Source organism: Thunnus maccoyii, chromosome 5, assembly GCF_910596095.1.
Source record: "Thunnus maccoyii chromosome 5, fThuMac1.1, whole genome shotgun sequence".
NCBI classification, from domain to species: domain Eukaryota; kingdom Metazoa; phylum Chordata; class Actinopteri; order Scombriformes; family Scombridae; genus Thunnus; species Thunnus maccoyii.
This window is the reverse complement of record NC_056537.1, coordinates 23,886,168-23,903,015: the sequence shown is the minus strand read 5'-3', so window position 1 is coordinate 23,903,015 and position 16,848 is coordinate 23,886,168. Positions and strand designations below refer to the sequence as shown.

General features: G+C 38.4%; 2 protein-coding genes across 4 annotated transcripts in view; one reads left to right on the top strand and one right to left on the bottom strand.

The window, feature by feature from the left end:
- The window catches only part of ptpn5 (protein tyrosine phosphatase non-receptor type 5), a 36,709-nt gene extending 32,797 nt beyond the window's left edge, over nt 1–3,912 (bottom strand). For both annotated transcript variants that reach the window (XM_042412655.1, XM_042412656.1), the window contains exon 1: nt 3,682–3,912. The gene's annotated coding sequence lies outside the window, so the exon portion shown is untranslated. The remainder of the gene's footprint in view (nt 1–3,681) is intronic.
- Nucleotides 3,510–16,848, top strand: part of ptprja (protein tyrosine phosphatase receptor type Ja) — a 48,187-nt gene continuing 34,848 nt past the window's right edge. For both annotated transcript variants that reach the window (XM_042412650.1, XM_042412649.1), the window contains exon 1: nt 3,510–3,792. In XM_042412650.1, the coding sequence (XP_042268584.1) occupies nt 3,727–3,792 (66 nt within the window). In that variant the 5' untranslated portion in view covers nt 3,510–3,726. The remainder of the gene's footprint in view (nt 3,793–16,848) is intronic.

Genomic DNA, 16,848 nt, shown 5'->3' with positions numbered 1-16,848 from the left:
CACTGGAGTCAAGGTAAATGTTCTCCTAGAACGTTTTCAGAAAGGGAAAACTGTCCTTGGTCTATTTCTAGCATCAGAGGTAATTGGGGAGCTAGAATACTTAAACAAGTTGCTGCTGAAGAAAACACAGACCATTGCAGGCATGCAGGCTGCAGCAGAATATGTGAACTCCACTCTGCAAAGTAAAAGGAATGAGGAACGCTTTCAGAGAGTGTTTGACAAGGCGTCGTTTATGGCGCACTCCTTGGATATTGAGGCTATCCAAATCCCTCACCAAAGCTAGCCCCTTAAAAGATACACTGGTGGAGCAGCTAAGCGTAGGACAAAATCACTAGAAGAATATTACAGGGCTGAATATTACAATGTGTTAGATACTGCGGATATGCAGTTCAAAGAACGGTATAATCAGGCAGATATGCAAGTCTTGCGCAAATCAGACAATGTTCTCCTCACTGGGGAAATGAACAATGTTGTCTGTCAATATCCAGAGTTTAACAAAGATAATTTGAAAGTCCAAGTACCCATGTTCATCTCAAAGAACAAGAACAAGTCCAGCAGTGAAGCTGAAGATATTCTACAAAAAATGCCTCTTGAGGTTAAAGGTTTTTTGATGAGGTTGAAACTCCTGTTAGGCTGCGGTTGGTTATCACCATCAGCTGAAGCTGAAAGAAGCTGGCTCAGGTCAACAATCTCACAAATGTGTCTTAACAACATTGCAGTGAGGCATGTCCATCAAGAAAAACTTGATGCCACTGACCTCAGAGCTGTTTGTCAGTAAATTTGTGTCACTAAATGAGAGGCAAAGACATGTGTTTGGTTCTTTTACATAAAAGAGGCCACAAGCTGGACACTGGAATACAAGCAGTAGGAAAAATCAGGAGACTCTGTAGAGTAGCCTACTAATCTATTGACTATAAGTAAAATGCTGTTTTTATGTTCTGTGTGCTGTGTTGCTTATACTGTATGTCTACAGTACTTGTTAAATGATCTGGTAGATTTAGGTTATATACTGGTACACATCCATTCAATTCCAGCGTTTCATGAAAGTAGTGTTAGGAAGATTCAAAATGCACCAGCGGTATGTTTACACACAGTTTATTGATTTTCATTTGTTGGTTAAAACACAGGAACACATTCCTTTCTGGTTATTTTCATTTATTCTCTAGTGACATTATTACAAAAAATCTATCATATGTCAATTTTATTTTTATTTAAATTAACTTAATTTGAATAAATTTTAGTTTAAGATGCACCCAAATAAAATAAACAGTAAAATATCTTTTCAAATGCATTAAAAAATCCATGTGATACAAGTCATGTTTTGGGAAGTCAGCAAATACTTATGAAATAAAGCAAATATTTTACAGAATGTGTGTGTGTGTGTGTGTGTGTGTGTGTGTGTGTGTGTGTGTGTGTGTATGACATAGATAGAGTGTCTTTATACCACTGGTCATATGACAAAAAATGTCCCCACCAATGTTAAAACCAAACCTACGCCCTTGCTGTAGTGAACATAGTTTACTGGAACAAAGACTAAATTTAATACAAATAATAATTAGAGGAAAAAAACTGGTGCTCACAAAAGCTGAGACAATACTATGACGACTAGACTAGGTCATAACTGTAAGACAAACAGGAATTAAGCATAATGGATAAAAGAATAAAGACAGGGGGTAAGGAGTACTTGGTGCCATGGATTAGATTATAATCACACACAAATACAAAATTATTATCCAGTAGTAATTCATTACATTGTTTATTGTCTACTTCTACATGGTGACACAAGGTGGACTGCGTCTGTTTTACAGCTAACCATGCATAAGAGCTGACTGTTATTTGCTGTTTCCTGCTGAGCGCCCTGTGACGAGGCAGATAAAAATGCTCTATAAATAAACTTTACATGACCAGCCCTTATTGTGCACACTCCCATATTATATTTTATTCTTGATCCTCCCATTAAAAGTCTGGTGCTGAACGGTAACAGAGCAGGTAGAAACCTCTCAACTATACGTTACATATGTTTTCTTTTAGTAAGAGTAAATAAAGCCCGGCTTCAGTATCTTTTACATCACATTCATATCCTCTGTTTATCGTGGTTTTATATCTCCTGTGCGTCATATGGGTGAAGTAGAGGTGTTGACTACCTGGGGCCCCAAGGTGCCTGAACTAAAATGTCTTTTGTGCTCTTTCACTGTACACTGCTTCTTTGAGGTTGCGTGTGGTGGTTATGCTGTGTTTGCTGATGTCACAAAACACAGTTGAATTAAATCATAACCAGAGTTGGGCATGTTATATGAAAAATGTAATTAATTACTCATAGCCTACTAATTGAATAGTAACTCATTTAAAGAGTAATTACATTACTTTACTAATTACAGCAAAACTCAGGCCAGCTCCATCAAAGGTGGTTTTACACAGTTTCAAAACCCCCACACCCACATGTCATATATTCTGAGAGAGAATGAGAGAATGAGACACTGTGGTTTAACAAGCAGCCAGCCTACGTCCATCAAACTCCCAATATAACCTGAAAAATGCTGAAGTAATGGAGGGGTAACTGTAATCTAAATACTGAATTGTAATCCTGTACACTGCTCATTACTGAAAATATATTTTTATATTACTATAAGGTAATCACATTAACTGTCCAACTCAGTGAATAAGTTGTCCCTCCATGACAGGTGCAACAGAATAAACACATGCACACAGTCCTTAATCAGTTGAACTAAAACAGCTGTGTAGGCCATAAAGCTGCATACATTTCTGCAGGTTCAAACTATGATAAAGTGAATGATTCAGACACCTGGAACCAGACTAGTAGTCAGGTAACATGAACACAAATATATGTACTGAAGTGATTAGGCATCGTCAGCTTGTGACCTGTTACAAATCCAAAGTTTGTACAGAGAATGTTTTCAAAAATGGATAGAATGATTTTTTTTTTTTAATTTGGATTTAAGTTTAATAGTGGAGCTAAGGTAGAATTGTTTTTCATAAGGTGTGTGTGTCATCAGGTGTGGCAGCATTTTTATTATCGTTTTTCAATCATTTTAGAGCAGCTTTCAGTGATTCAAACAAATGGTCAGAGGTGTTAGGTAAGTGCCGTTCATAATGACTGCGTATCTTTCTGATTGCCACATGAAGCCCCCTTAGACCCTGTCATGCTTAGATCCCATCATTCCTTGCTGCGCCCCTACACAAAATGCACCACCATCACTTGTAGCAGTGAAACACGGCCAATAAACTCAAGGAAGTTTTCTAAAAACATTTGCCTTGGCCGCTCGGCTTTGTGTAGTCTTTAAGGGGACCCCATGGATGCATTCCTTCACCCTGCGTGGCCAAGTTATGGCAAGAATGTGGGATGACTCTTTTTCATTTCTGCATGACCAGGCAGCCCCTTCCTCTCAGTCCAAACAGTTTAGGCAGACACATGGCTGGTGATACTGAGGCAGAGGGGGGGTTAGATGATGAGAGGAGTGGCCGCTACTTCACTAAACTTCCCCGAGTGACGCGCCTGGCTGCGCGCTCCTCCCCGTTAACACCGAGAAAAAAAACTTTCCCCGTCACACTTAACTCTCCTGATGTAGATGGCTGTTTGACGGAGTGTTACGACTAAGAAATTCAGTTAATGGTTTATTGTCATTTCAAACGAGAACAAAGTTTGGACATGAAATCACTCACCGGCTAGAAAAGACACTCGAAACTTTTCCTCAACAGACCGGCATCATGAAGCCGCTGCTGTGCCTCAGCGTCTCTCTGCGGACTCTCCTGCTCTTCAGTGCTCTCCTCAAGGTAAAGAGGCCTCATTCATTTATATACATCACAGAATAAGATGTGACAGTACGGTTTTGTAAAGGGGGACGACAACAGGGCGCTTTGTTTTGAAGGATGAAGGTCTGCTTTCATCACACGGGTGTGACTGTGCACCTGTTGTGCAGGTAGCTGCCGGGATGTGAGGTCACATCAGCTCAGCTTCAGGAGGAAAGTTTGTTGAGGGAGGAAAAAAAAGCAAAAATAAGAAAAAAAGCATTTCAAACTGTTGTCAAAGAAGGTTTGGCAGCTTATTTTTTGCAGATTGACACTATGGTTTACTATATATAAGATGAATAATGGTCCTTTGAGAGTTATTAATTAAGCTGCTGACCTTCAGTTGGAGAGGGTGAACAATGGTAGGCTGTTCATTGGAAGACATGCAGAGATTACATTAGGTTTAACAATTTGAGACCAAAATGTTTGAGTTATTTAAACACACCGACATGTTTGAGTTCTCTCTTGTTTTGAGGATGAGAATCTCCTTATTGGTAAATTATTTATTCAGGATTGCAAAGGTCATCGGCCTGACCTGTGGTGTGAAATGTGTTATAAATGCATCCCATTGAACAAAGCTTACATAACAGATAGACCAGGGCATCCGGCACCCACGGACCCACCTGTCCTTGTTGCACTGGTCTTTCTAGAGGGGGGAGAGAGAGAGAGAGAGAGGGCGAGGGAGGTTGAGAATGGCATGTGAGGATGTGTGTGGCCGAGACAAAGGGGTCAGGAATGGAATGAGGTGCAGCTCAGTGTCCCTGTCACTCCTGCAGCCACAACTCTACACACTGAGACTCCACACGCACTGCGTAACCAGTTTATTAGGTACAGCTACAGTCTATTGTAATCCAGTAGAATAGACAGAGAGGTGTGTGTGGTGACCTCTGGACATTTTTGAGGCTGTAATTAGGAGGTGGAGGTGTTGTCTTGGACTATATTGAAATGTTCAAATAAAGATTTAAAAAGTTCTAATAAAAATTCCCTCTAATAACCAGAGTACTGATGTTTTTTATAACCCCGCGAGGCCAGTCATCGTCCAATATTAGGACATCCTTTTTAAAGATGCACTAATTCAACTTTTTCTCTCCTAGTACAGATTCCAATAACTCGAGGTATTTACCAATACCTGGTACAAATCTGACACCTGTGCTTTCTTTTTCCACATTTAAAATCTGTTTACCTCACTGCGTGGAACTCATTGGGATATTTTTTATGTAAGGTGACATGAGGCCATGAAAACTGCGTAGGCGTTGACTGATAGCGGAAACAGAATTATATATTAAGGAAACAGATAAAGTGAATCAGTCCTGTTGTGGACAATAACAGATCCACTAAATAAGGTCAATATTGGCACTGATGGTTCTGGTGTATTTGTAAATAGTTTAGATGGATGTACTAGTGACATGAATAATGTGGAGACTGTTCTTACTAGTAAAAAAAGACCAAAACATTTTAATTTTCTGGACAATTGCAAGTGACCTTTTAAGGTCAAAAGCAAAGGCCGCAAATTGGCATAAGTGGTGTGACGGTTTTATACCACAAAACCTCTAAGAGAGGAGGTTGGGGTGACTTTTTATGTGTACAAAATGTAAAATGTGTAACCTTGACAACCAGAAACCGTAGTTTGTGTTTCGTCCAGATTAAACTGGATTCTTTTAACGATAACCACCAAAGCGCTCATATACAAATTGTTTTGAAAGGCACTGACAAACAGCCTATTTTGTCATTTACGTATGAGGACATGGTTGGTAATGCACTGAGTTGATTGATGTTGTGCTGCAATATCCTAACATCACACAAAGCAGCTCAATTGTTTAAATAAAGATAGAAATTCAAGGTTTTGTGTGTCGCTTTCACTCCCAAAACCATTTAGAGGAGTTTCCTCAAACACAGTGGCTTTATTTTACACATTGCCATGGCACATTGGTCTATTTTTATACTTCTCAGCATGATCCTGTATTGGTTTGTTCTGTAAAATGTAAAATTAAACTACTAAAGACACATGCTTTTGTTGTAAATATGCTGTCGTTTGAGCTATTGAAACTTGTTCTTTTTCATTTAGCGCCAAAGCTCACCTTGGAAGTAGTAGTGCTACAAAATAAACCTGAAGAGGACTGTGAGATGTAGTTGAAAGGGCCGAAAAAAGATAGTAAGGATTATTTTGTCAGAGTGCAGTAATACATGCAGGTTAGGGTGAAAATACACAGGCTCTGTGCCCTAATGGCATGATAAATGTGTTGGTTTGGATGAGGAAGTAACCGTAATAGGTTCATTTATGCAACTTCTATGAAGAGTACACATGATAAGCATTAATGAACACAGGGCACATGATACACATGCAAATGTGAACCTGCCTCCAGCAGCACAGTTAGGGTGCAACAGGTAAAATAAGGAGACAGACTGATGATCAGATATAATGGCTATAACCAAGTGCTTTGTTATGAAAAAGGACTTTACATTGTGTTGTAAGCATACAGCTGTGACTTAAACATTTCAGGAATTATAAATATAAGTTGTTATGGTAAGGAAAAGTAATCCAGTGTTGTTTCACTTGAAAATTTAGATAATGGAACCTAAAGTGGTGATTATAAATAATTTCCCCAAAAAGATAATAGACAGGACAGTCAGGATTTTCTCGTTTAGAGACAAAACCTGCTGCAGTTAAAGCATTTTGTCTTGTGATGAAAATAGAGATTAGATTTTCTCATTTGCAGCTTTTGGACACTTGGAATCAGCCCTCAAGTGAGCCCAAGTTTGGGCTGTTTCGTTTTTAAGTTTGAGTTTAAAGTGTTATATCTGCTAATTTAAATGTGTCAAAAAATTTTCTACCAACACGAGTTTTAGATCTTAGGTGGAAATTTTAAATGAGGAAACTTAGAAAAAGTAACACCTACATGTTACAGACATTTGAAACTAACTATTCCAACATGGCCACAGAGTAGTGCAGCATTTTATATAGATATGATCTTTTTGTGTTTGGAACAAGGTTGTATTGATAGTGCTTTGATGACAAATACTGTATCATTTTCTTTGTGTGTATCAGATCACAGCTCTAATGTGGCGACGATGATGATGATGACGGCCATACTGAGCAAAACAAAAAAACATGCAATGTTTATGACAAAAGCAAATATTTGTTAAAGGCGGATGATTTTTTCTTACTCTTCTCTTTTCCTTTGTTGATTTTTCCGCTTCCTCTTTCCATCTTATCTTTTCCGCTCTGTTTAGCAGCTTAATTACTCTTAATGACTCTCGATCTTACTCTTTATTCTTGTTCTGATTCTTGTGTTGACATTATCTGTCCTCGCAGCTCTCCTTTTAACACACTTTTCTGGGTTTGAGGGTCTGTCGGGAAGTTAATGCAGGACACAAGTGTCAGTGCTTCTTTGTAGAATTTAGGAAGTAACAGTTGTGATGGGAAGGCACGCCTTAGTGCTCCTGTTAGGTCATGGAAACCCGGCACAGAGGATGAGTCCTAGGTCATAACTTAATAATAATAATACTTAACACCACAGCAGTTTAGGGACAGCAGCATGAATTTTGCTTCAAAAACAGAATATGCATTTGGAGACTTCAGGATACATTGGATCTGAAATTTTGTTAATGGTTGACAGTCAGAGTTTCAAAAAAAATGTAAATTTGGGAACATAACCTGACTTAAAGCGCAAAGGAAGTAGAAAAAGGGGAAATACAACACTTCCCTGATAGGAACAGTTTTGCATGATGACATTTTCCATATATCAAAATCTGTTAATAATCCACTTAACTGCACATCCCACTCTGCATTTTAACTACCTGTCGAAAGTGAATACATTATATATGCAAAGGTGTTCTATTTTATTTGTTTGTTTCTTAGTTCAAGAAACAGTTGTTCCCCTTTAAAGAAAGACACAAGCAAACTGAACAGTAATACTAATAATACAGTTTACCTGCTTTCAAAGTCTATTTTTAGATTTCTAGTCTCACATTTATCTGGTGGAAAAACAATGTTTCTTTGACTAAAATATGGGATATCTGGTTTTGGGGATGAGTCTGAGGAGATACAGAGAAGATTGACAAGTATAATCCTGACATATAGACCTGCCTTTTATGTCAAATACATAAATAAGTTATTGAAAAGTGGCCCTAAACATATATGGTAGAATTTTTTAAATTTAATTTCTATTTTATAACAAGATATTATAGTGACATTTTGCATTTTTATATACCTTTCGTTAACCACGAATTTGTAGTAAAAGATGTCAGGGTTTGTTTTACTATGATGCAGCTCGTCCCATTCCCAGTTAAACCTACTGAGGTTTCTGTGCTCATAGATCACTCTAGTCCAGAACTGAATACGCTCAACATACTAATTAATCATATTATAATTTGTTAGTTATTTGTTTAATTGCTTATTCCATTCTTTTCCATATTGTGTTTGTCATTTTCCATTCTGAATCCTGTTACGTTTGCTGCAGCAACGACCTAAACTCCCAATGGAGACCATTAAGGTTTGATATGTAAGTGTTTATATTAACTTAATATATAACACAAAATTAAACAGAACTGGAATGCTAACATTTTAATGAATAATTCAGTATTCATTGCTACTTTAATGATTTTGTCCTTTATCTCAGCCACACATCCATTCTGTAAAGACATATTTTCTGCTCGAAAGATGTCCATTCAGTATTTATATACTATACATCTTTTTCTTGTATTGGGGAACTTTTCATGTTATTTGTCTGGCCAACATGCACAACAGTGGAAATCAATTTGAAATGGGAGTAAAAATAGAACAAAAAATTAAAGCGTGGTTTGTTAGGCTCAGTCCACAGAAAGTGCGTGCAAATCGCAGCTTGACACACACCCACTAATGACCCAGGAAAAGTACAACACTTTGCATGAGTTTATCATAGTACGGAGCCTTTCTCTATTCCCGTCCACTGTATCTGTTTCTATATCTCTTTCTCTGTCTCTGGCCTTCTCACAGCTTGGAGAAATAAAAGATCGGTGACGTCGCTATCAGTGGGAAGCATCTTGGAACAAGGAAATGGGACGTTTTCTAACACTTACAAGAACTGGCTTGTATCTGGCTTTAGACACTGTGATGAATACTACTTAAAAATGTGGACTCACACTACACCACTACAAACACAATTCTGTTTATGTCCTTCACGAGAATTTCTGGAGCCTTTGCTGATGACTTGATGACGTCTGGCCTGCATCTGAATACACGCATTCCCCTCGAAAATGTACTCTTCTCGCTGTATCTAAATTAGAAACCATTGGCTTCCTTGTGTCTTCATCCCGTTATTAGTCTAAAGTGCAAAAGTCACAAATCAAGCCTTCCTTTGTGGAATGCTGCACCCTCCACCCACTCATAACCCCCCTTCAACTGTATGAGGACAGTCCCGTTTCAAATTAACATCCCCAAACATGCTGTACGAGATGTACAAGATGAATTACAAAGAGTCACAGTTCCCCAGTACATGTAAATGAGACGCAGGCTCCTCTCTCAGCCTCAAAGGCTTTATTGTCAGCAGATAGTCATCATTTTATCAGCGGCCTCTGAGCGAGTCATGGCCAGGCAAAGACGTAGTGGGGATGAAAAATTATTGTTTTTCCCTTGTTTCACCCTCTGTCACTCCGTCATACTGCCTGTCTTTATTGAGTGAGATTTAAAACGCCCCGTTGTTCCAAATGACCATAATAAACTATGTAGCAGGTTCATTGGGTCATTGCTCAGTACTAATCACAACCAGGTGCAGAAATGTGTTTTAAAAACTACTACTCAAAAAGACTACTCACTTGTATGTTTTTAGCCACGCTAGCAGTTGGACAGTCGGTCAATCATTCAACCACATTGAGCCAGACAGAAATATCAACAAAAATTTGATGGATCACCATGAAATTTGGATGCTCATGTACCCCTCAGGATGAATTGTAAAAAAAACTTTGGTGATCTCTTCACTTTCCATATTGCGCCATCCTGTCATCATGTCAAACTTTAACCTGCAAAAATAATGATGTTCCCATCAGCCTCAGCTGTACTTTGTGTTTTGTGGTAATTACCATTTGCTAACATGCTAACACACCATACTAAGATGGTGAATATGGTTAACATTCCACTTGCTTAACATTAGCATGCTGACATTAGCATTTACGCCAAAGCACTGCTGTGCCAAAGTATAGCCTCACAGTGCTGCTAGCGTAGCTGTGGACTCTTGTCTTGTTTACAAAACAGGCCTTCTCAAAGATGGAGGATAGCCTCACTTTCAAGTAACCAGCCATCACATCTTTATTTCAAACCACAGAAGGAAACGTCAGAGCGGTTTTACTTCACATTGACATCTTGCTTCTTGAGTAGCTCTAATTAGCAATCTACTACTAGCAATCAAACTACTGCAGTTCTACCATGAAAATGTTCCTTATACTTCTGTGAATGATAGAATCAGTGATGATGAAGATGTTGCATGTTCTCGATTGTTTATAGTTCCTACTTAAATTAATTATTTAGTGTTTCTGTAAGAATGGAAACCATTAAAAGAATATGTGTATATGTTTGTGTTGAGAGAGGCAGACATGGTGTAAATGTAGCTGTGAAGAGAGTCAAACATTACTTGTAACATTCAGAAACTGTTTAAAAGCTTCACAAAAGTAAGAATTACTTAATTTTCGGAACTGGTCATGCTGTTCAAGGTCACTGGGGACAGGAGCCTGTCCCAGCATACATTGTTCTTCGGTGTCTTTTAAAAGAGAAAGGGTGTGTATAGTCTAGTTTCTTTGATAATTTAAAGGCACACCCTTGAATAAAGTACAAAAAACTCACTATTAATATAAAACCTGTATCAGGCTTTCTCTGTGCTCAGCGCACATCACAACCAAAGCTTCACTTTCACACATTTAAAACTTCACACCTCCACGATCAGTGTAATTGCTGAGTCTCTGTGTCCTGGGTGTGGGTACGAACGCATTCATGCACCTCTTCCTCTTGTTGCACGGCCAGCAGCATGTGGAGGAAGCTCTAATGGCAAGTGCATTGTACTCAGATGGGTATCTGCAGCCAGTAGCTCAACCCTCTTCACAGCGCAGCACAGTGCTAGGGACGGTAAATATTACGTCACTGATTTCCATATCCTCTGATCTGGCCTGTGATAGCAGTGGCAGGACTGTGGTGTGGGAGGCTGATACCTGGAGACAAACACACTCATACCTAACGCTGTCATACGCAGGGAGCATTTGGAGGCAGCAGGTATTTTTAGACATGGCTTTCGGCATTGTTTTATGATTCATGTTCCTATAGTATCCCACAGGAGGATACTCAGATTTAATTTCTCTTGTGCCATGTTGTACCACAGAAATGCTCAGACGATATTTAATATATGATAAATCAACAGATTTGGTCCAAGCTAAAGGAACAACAACAACAATCAAAATAATTTAACTTTTCTTCACCTGGTTCATTTGTTTTCTTACTAACTTGGACTAATTTTTATTATTTTATAAGACATATTTTGACAATACTATAGCTCCATCAAACACTTTGAGCTCCGTCAGTGGTGCTGTGAACCTGGACACTAATGACACTAATAAAAAGACTACAAATATGTCAGTTTTGCATACAACTCTCATCTTCTTGAAAGTTATAAATGATTTTCCCATTTACTGAGTATCAATGTTTTAAAAAGACTCAAGTGCATGTTCATCATAAATGTGTACACTGAATGTCCTGATCACTGTGGAAATCCAGAGTTTGACTAAAGCAATGTGCTACTTACTGTTGAGTAAAATTATTAGCGTCAACTTTCTGAAGCCATGTAGAGGAAGATAAGTCAAAGGTCATTAGTTCCCCTGACACTGTGAATTATTCACTAGGCAAACATCTTAACATTGCACAGCAGAATCAGTTAGTCATGTGCTATGATACAGTTCTAAGCAAAATGTAATACATGTCAATTTACTTTTTAGTTAATATCAATTATATTCCATTAAACCATCTCACAAGCTTTAACCAAGGAACCAAGTTAAAAAAAACATATTGGTTGATGATGTAAAACAAACCCACAATTACAGATTGGTATGAAAGAATTACATATGGCACACAATAGAGGAAGGAGCAGTAATACTTTAAGATAGTTTAAGCTAACCCAGACAGTTCAAGTGGTACAAGCATCGATTTATTAGCCAATGTCATGTGGCCCTTTCCTTCCTTTATTTGACCTTAATGAGCTGGGATATGAAGTACAACATAAAAATCCCTTTATGTTGTTCACATCTGTTATCAAGGGTGTCTGGGTGGGTTCAGGAAGCGTCAGGAAGTCGTGTTAGTACAGAAACAATGAGTGGGTCGCTCATGAGAAACTTCTGAGGCAATGAACTTTAAATAGAGAACAAGCTGCCAATTTATTAGAAGCTGACAGAAGAAAGAGACACATATCTCACATATTCTCTCATATTCACACGTCATATTTGATGTTTACATCAGAGGATTAAAGTCTGCATTTGGAATAGGAAAGAGACAATTTGGATAGTGATGTGCCTGCGTGTACATTGTTTGTTTTTTAACACACAAAGACACACAGGCAGTTTTTAAAGCTTTATACACAGACAAAATCATTGTCTTTCATGAAATAGTTTGTATACTGATTTGAGTAGACTCAAATCTTTAAACACAAGGAAGAAATGTTCACAATATGCAAAGTGATTGATGAAACAGTATGTCATAATATTTAAAGGGCCTGCACACCCACACAGGTGCGGGTGACTGGCTAATTAGACCTCGGGTCAAGTTGAAGTTGTCTCTATTTGACATTTGTTTTACTGAACAAAAATGTTTATGCCATAGAAATGTGTAATTTTAGGGGGGTAAACAGTAAGTAGATTTGTAAGACCTAAAAAGCAGGTAAAACAGTGTCCGTACTGCGGCCAGTTATGGTTGTTGGCCTCAGCTAAAGTTAAATTACCCACTTTTTCCTGTTTTTTTGAAATTGAAAAATTAGCGTTGATGCTCCAGCCACTTAGTAACTAAGTTTGATATACCAAAAAAATAAGGCAATTGCCAAATCTAATTGTAATGGAGAGAAAAAAGTAAAACCATATAAACTAATCTTGCTATAAGGTAACTAGCCAAGCTCACAGCCGATTTAAAGAATTAAACAAAATCTACAAAAACAAAATCAACTTGATGACAGGAGATGTCAACACACCAATGCTGCAAGAGGAGAAAAGAATAAAAAAAGAATGAAGTGCAGATTTATTGGCACTGAGTTATACTAGACAACAAGATAACTGGAATAAAGCTACTACAAAGTAGCAGAAAAGGTCAAGAGAGGAAAAATCAATAAAGAAAAGGAGAAGAATATATCATGAACCTTGGGTATTATGTGTTGCTAATCATTAAGACACACACACACACACACACACACACACACAAATGTTTTGGTTTGAGTCAGATAACGTGATTTTGCAGAATTTACTGCTGTAGAGGAATCCTCTTACTCCACTCAGCAAGTCAACAAGGGCACAACCATGGCAACCTCAAAACGTTGGGTAATTCAAGGAGCAGAAACAGTCTAATTTTTAAATGTTTTTGTTCCAAGTTATCAGATTATGAGGAGCTAAGGTTAAATAGACTGATCCCTGAGCAAACAGTCTTTAAGGTGATTTCTTGATTGTTTTTGGGTCTGAGTGTTATTATGGAGGAAGGAACTGGGGCGTTATCAGGAGGCAAGCAGCAAAGGCAGACTGTGAGGAATGAGAGGGAATCGGAGTGGCAGGCCGGCTGCCTTTTGGGTTGATGTAATGTTTATGTAGTGGTCAGTACAGCCATTTCCTCCTCCTCCTCCTCCTCCTCCTCCTCCTCCTCCAGACAGAACAGTCAAAGGGCACATATACTGTACACAGGGCAAGAGGGTCCCAGCCAGGTATGTTACACAATGAACATTAAATATCGCTCTTCAAGTGAAAGTGTAAGTATGAGAAGGAACAATGAGCTTCTCAGTGCTGTATATCACCAACCTTTGAGCTGTGTCTAAAAGCAAGCAGCAAAATTATTTTTCTCCTTCTTTCAGTGGCTTTAATAGAAATATTATCCTGCCATTAGTGATTTTAAACAAACACCACTAACATCCTGTTAGAACATATCTCTAACACATATAATTTAGAAAGAGGGTTAAAGCAGAACAGGGGGATGTGCACAAGGGTGGAGCTGAGTCCCAGTGGATTCATAAAAAAAAAAAAAAAAAAGTCCATTATTTGAACTTCAGTGTTTCTAGGCCACTATTTCTAAAATGGGAATTTGAGCTTGGGTTATTTCTTCTCGCTGAGTCAGTGCCAAAGCATAATGGCCTGAGACGTTGTTTTGTTTATTTAGCCAGGAGAAAATAAGTGACACTCAGGAAGAAGGCCAAGGGGAAATAAAACATTCTAGCTCAGAGAAGTCATATCCCCAGAGGTCAAGTTAACATGAAGATTTGTTTGAAAACATGAGGTTGTCATAGCATTAAGACACAGCTTTCACATACTGGTATGTGACCTTTACCATATTCTTGTGGGGCTGGAAGAGGTTTTATTCCTTAAGATTCTGTTCAAACACAAACAGCAACAGTTGTTCCTAAAATCAAACTCTGTCTAGTTATAATGTCTTTTACTTCTGGTCCGGTTCTGGTTCACACTGGCTTTTTACAAAGAACTGTAAACATGAAGTTATACAGACTGACAGGTAAGTCACTCATTGGACAGTGCTAGTGATGTCATCCTGCATCATCACGTGGGGACAATCAAATTCTGGTGACTGACAGCAACACATGCTGCACTTTAATGCTTCGGAGGGTATGTTAATGTTCTGCGGTATCACCGAGAGTTCATGAAGAAGTAACTATTAGTATTATTAGACTACTAATTGGCCACATGTAAAGACAAAAAGATAGAGACAGGATGGAAAAGAGGCATTTTGTACAGTATTACGGTGGGATTAATACTATGTCACACACTTTTAAATGGACTTGATGAACTGCCAAAGTACATGTAGCCTAGTAGGATACAAGCACAACACACTGCAGTCATCCATGCTTGTCTGGTTGATTGGGGACAGTCCCTGCTTTCACCTGTTACCATAGTTACCAAATTATTTGCATAACCATACACATCGCTTATATACAGTACATGGTTATTGCATCCTGAATGGTTCACAATCAACAGATGAATTTTATAGTGGTTGGTAGTGGCTTTTAAAACCAGTCTACCATCACAAATTCCTGTGGTTGGTCTGTTTGCATTCAAACCACAAACAAACTGCACCAGAATCTGATTTGAAGTAGACCGAGACTCACCATTTTAAACAGTCAGTCTGCACCAGAGTTCGATTGACAGCTTTCACGCCAGCCCACTCCACTAAGTAGTGTGGAGTTAGTTTAACCAAACCAAACAGGTCAGGGAAAACCAGTTTTTGAAAAGAGCTTAGCCGGTTGTTACTGAATAGGCCTATATGCCTGTCAAGCTTCAAAGTTCATTAATGAGCTTTGGCTTCAAAAAAGCCAAAACAATCTCACCACAAGGTCTGTTTAGTAGCTGTTCTAGAGCTTTTGCTCACATAACATGATCTGTTTCTGCAGATGTTCAAATTTCCTTTTCTTTGTGAGCACTTAAAGGACCTCTTGTCCCTGTTTGCTTAAAACATTTAAGGAGGTTTATGTTAAGCTCCTGTGTGTGGAGTCTGAACATGACTACCAGTGGTACTCATACTCTCCAGAACTACATGAAAACTTACAAAATTAGCCAGAGAGGGGGCAGAGGACAGGCACACTACCCTTTACTGAAGTTTTTATATAAAGTACAAAGTTGCTCTGGCTAAAATGCAAAGAGTTGACTATTTACACATCACGTAATTACAGAGAAACATTAGGATTCATTTGTATCCGTTGAAAGTTTAGTAGGTTAGCATGTGAAGCTACCTCCTTTTTTAGCCTGTTTGTAATAGTAACAAACATAAACACTAGCTAAGACATTCCTTAACAGAAATAACAAATATGAATAAAAATGGGAGAACTAATGGTCAGTAAAAAAGAGAGGAAGGCAGAGTTTTAATTTTGAGAGATTTGTTAGACTGTGACCCTAACAGATGTGGATATTTTACCAACATACTGTCCAAACACAAGTCTAGACAATGGAGACCATTACCACTGTGGAGGACAGTATTTCATCTCTCAAAAACCATCTATGTGGTGGTAAAGGGAAGTATGTCACTGAGTTGCGGACAGCAAGAAATTTTCTTAACAGCCATTTACACCCTCTGACAGGGCATTAGTGGGAAGTTCAGCCACTCTAACACGCGCTGCTGCACACGCAGCTGAGGTATAGACATGCAGATGTTAACTTCCTCATACATGCATACAAAATTCACCCAAAGTGACAGGATTTTTTTTCATACTAGCTGATAATGTAATAGTTTGTTGGTTGGTTGGTTATTATATTTAATTATAGTGTCAAGTGTCAAATATTGTGAGTGACTTCGGTAAAAGTGGAAACGCACACTGATTACTCTCATTTCATTGAAATGTATCTTATATAGACACTCATATTGATTGTCATATTGATGATGATGTTTCTTAACACATAGTACATTTTATCGCACTGACTTTCTCATACGCTATGCAGATACCCTCCACGAGAACCAAGAGCACTGAAGCCTTGAACCCATCCTGCATCACTGTGTGGCACCCTTGTGCTTCAGAAAGAATAGGGACCCAGACGGTTGGGAGGAAGGGCAAGGTCACTGTTGTGAATAGAAAAGGAAAAGATAAGGAGAGGACTCTGGTCTCCACGGACAGGCGGGTGGTAGGGGCATGATTAAATGCAGCATGTACCTTTTCTTTTTAGAATTTTTGAGTCTGGTCTTTTCTATTCTCTTAAAATGGTGTGACTATAATTAAGTACCATAATGCAAAAACATGTTGTGTAAGCTTTACAATGTAAGTATAAATGTGAAAGAATGAATGTACATAATGAAAATACAACAGTATTGTTTGCACATTACTACACAGTGTATCTGTACTACTG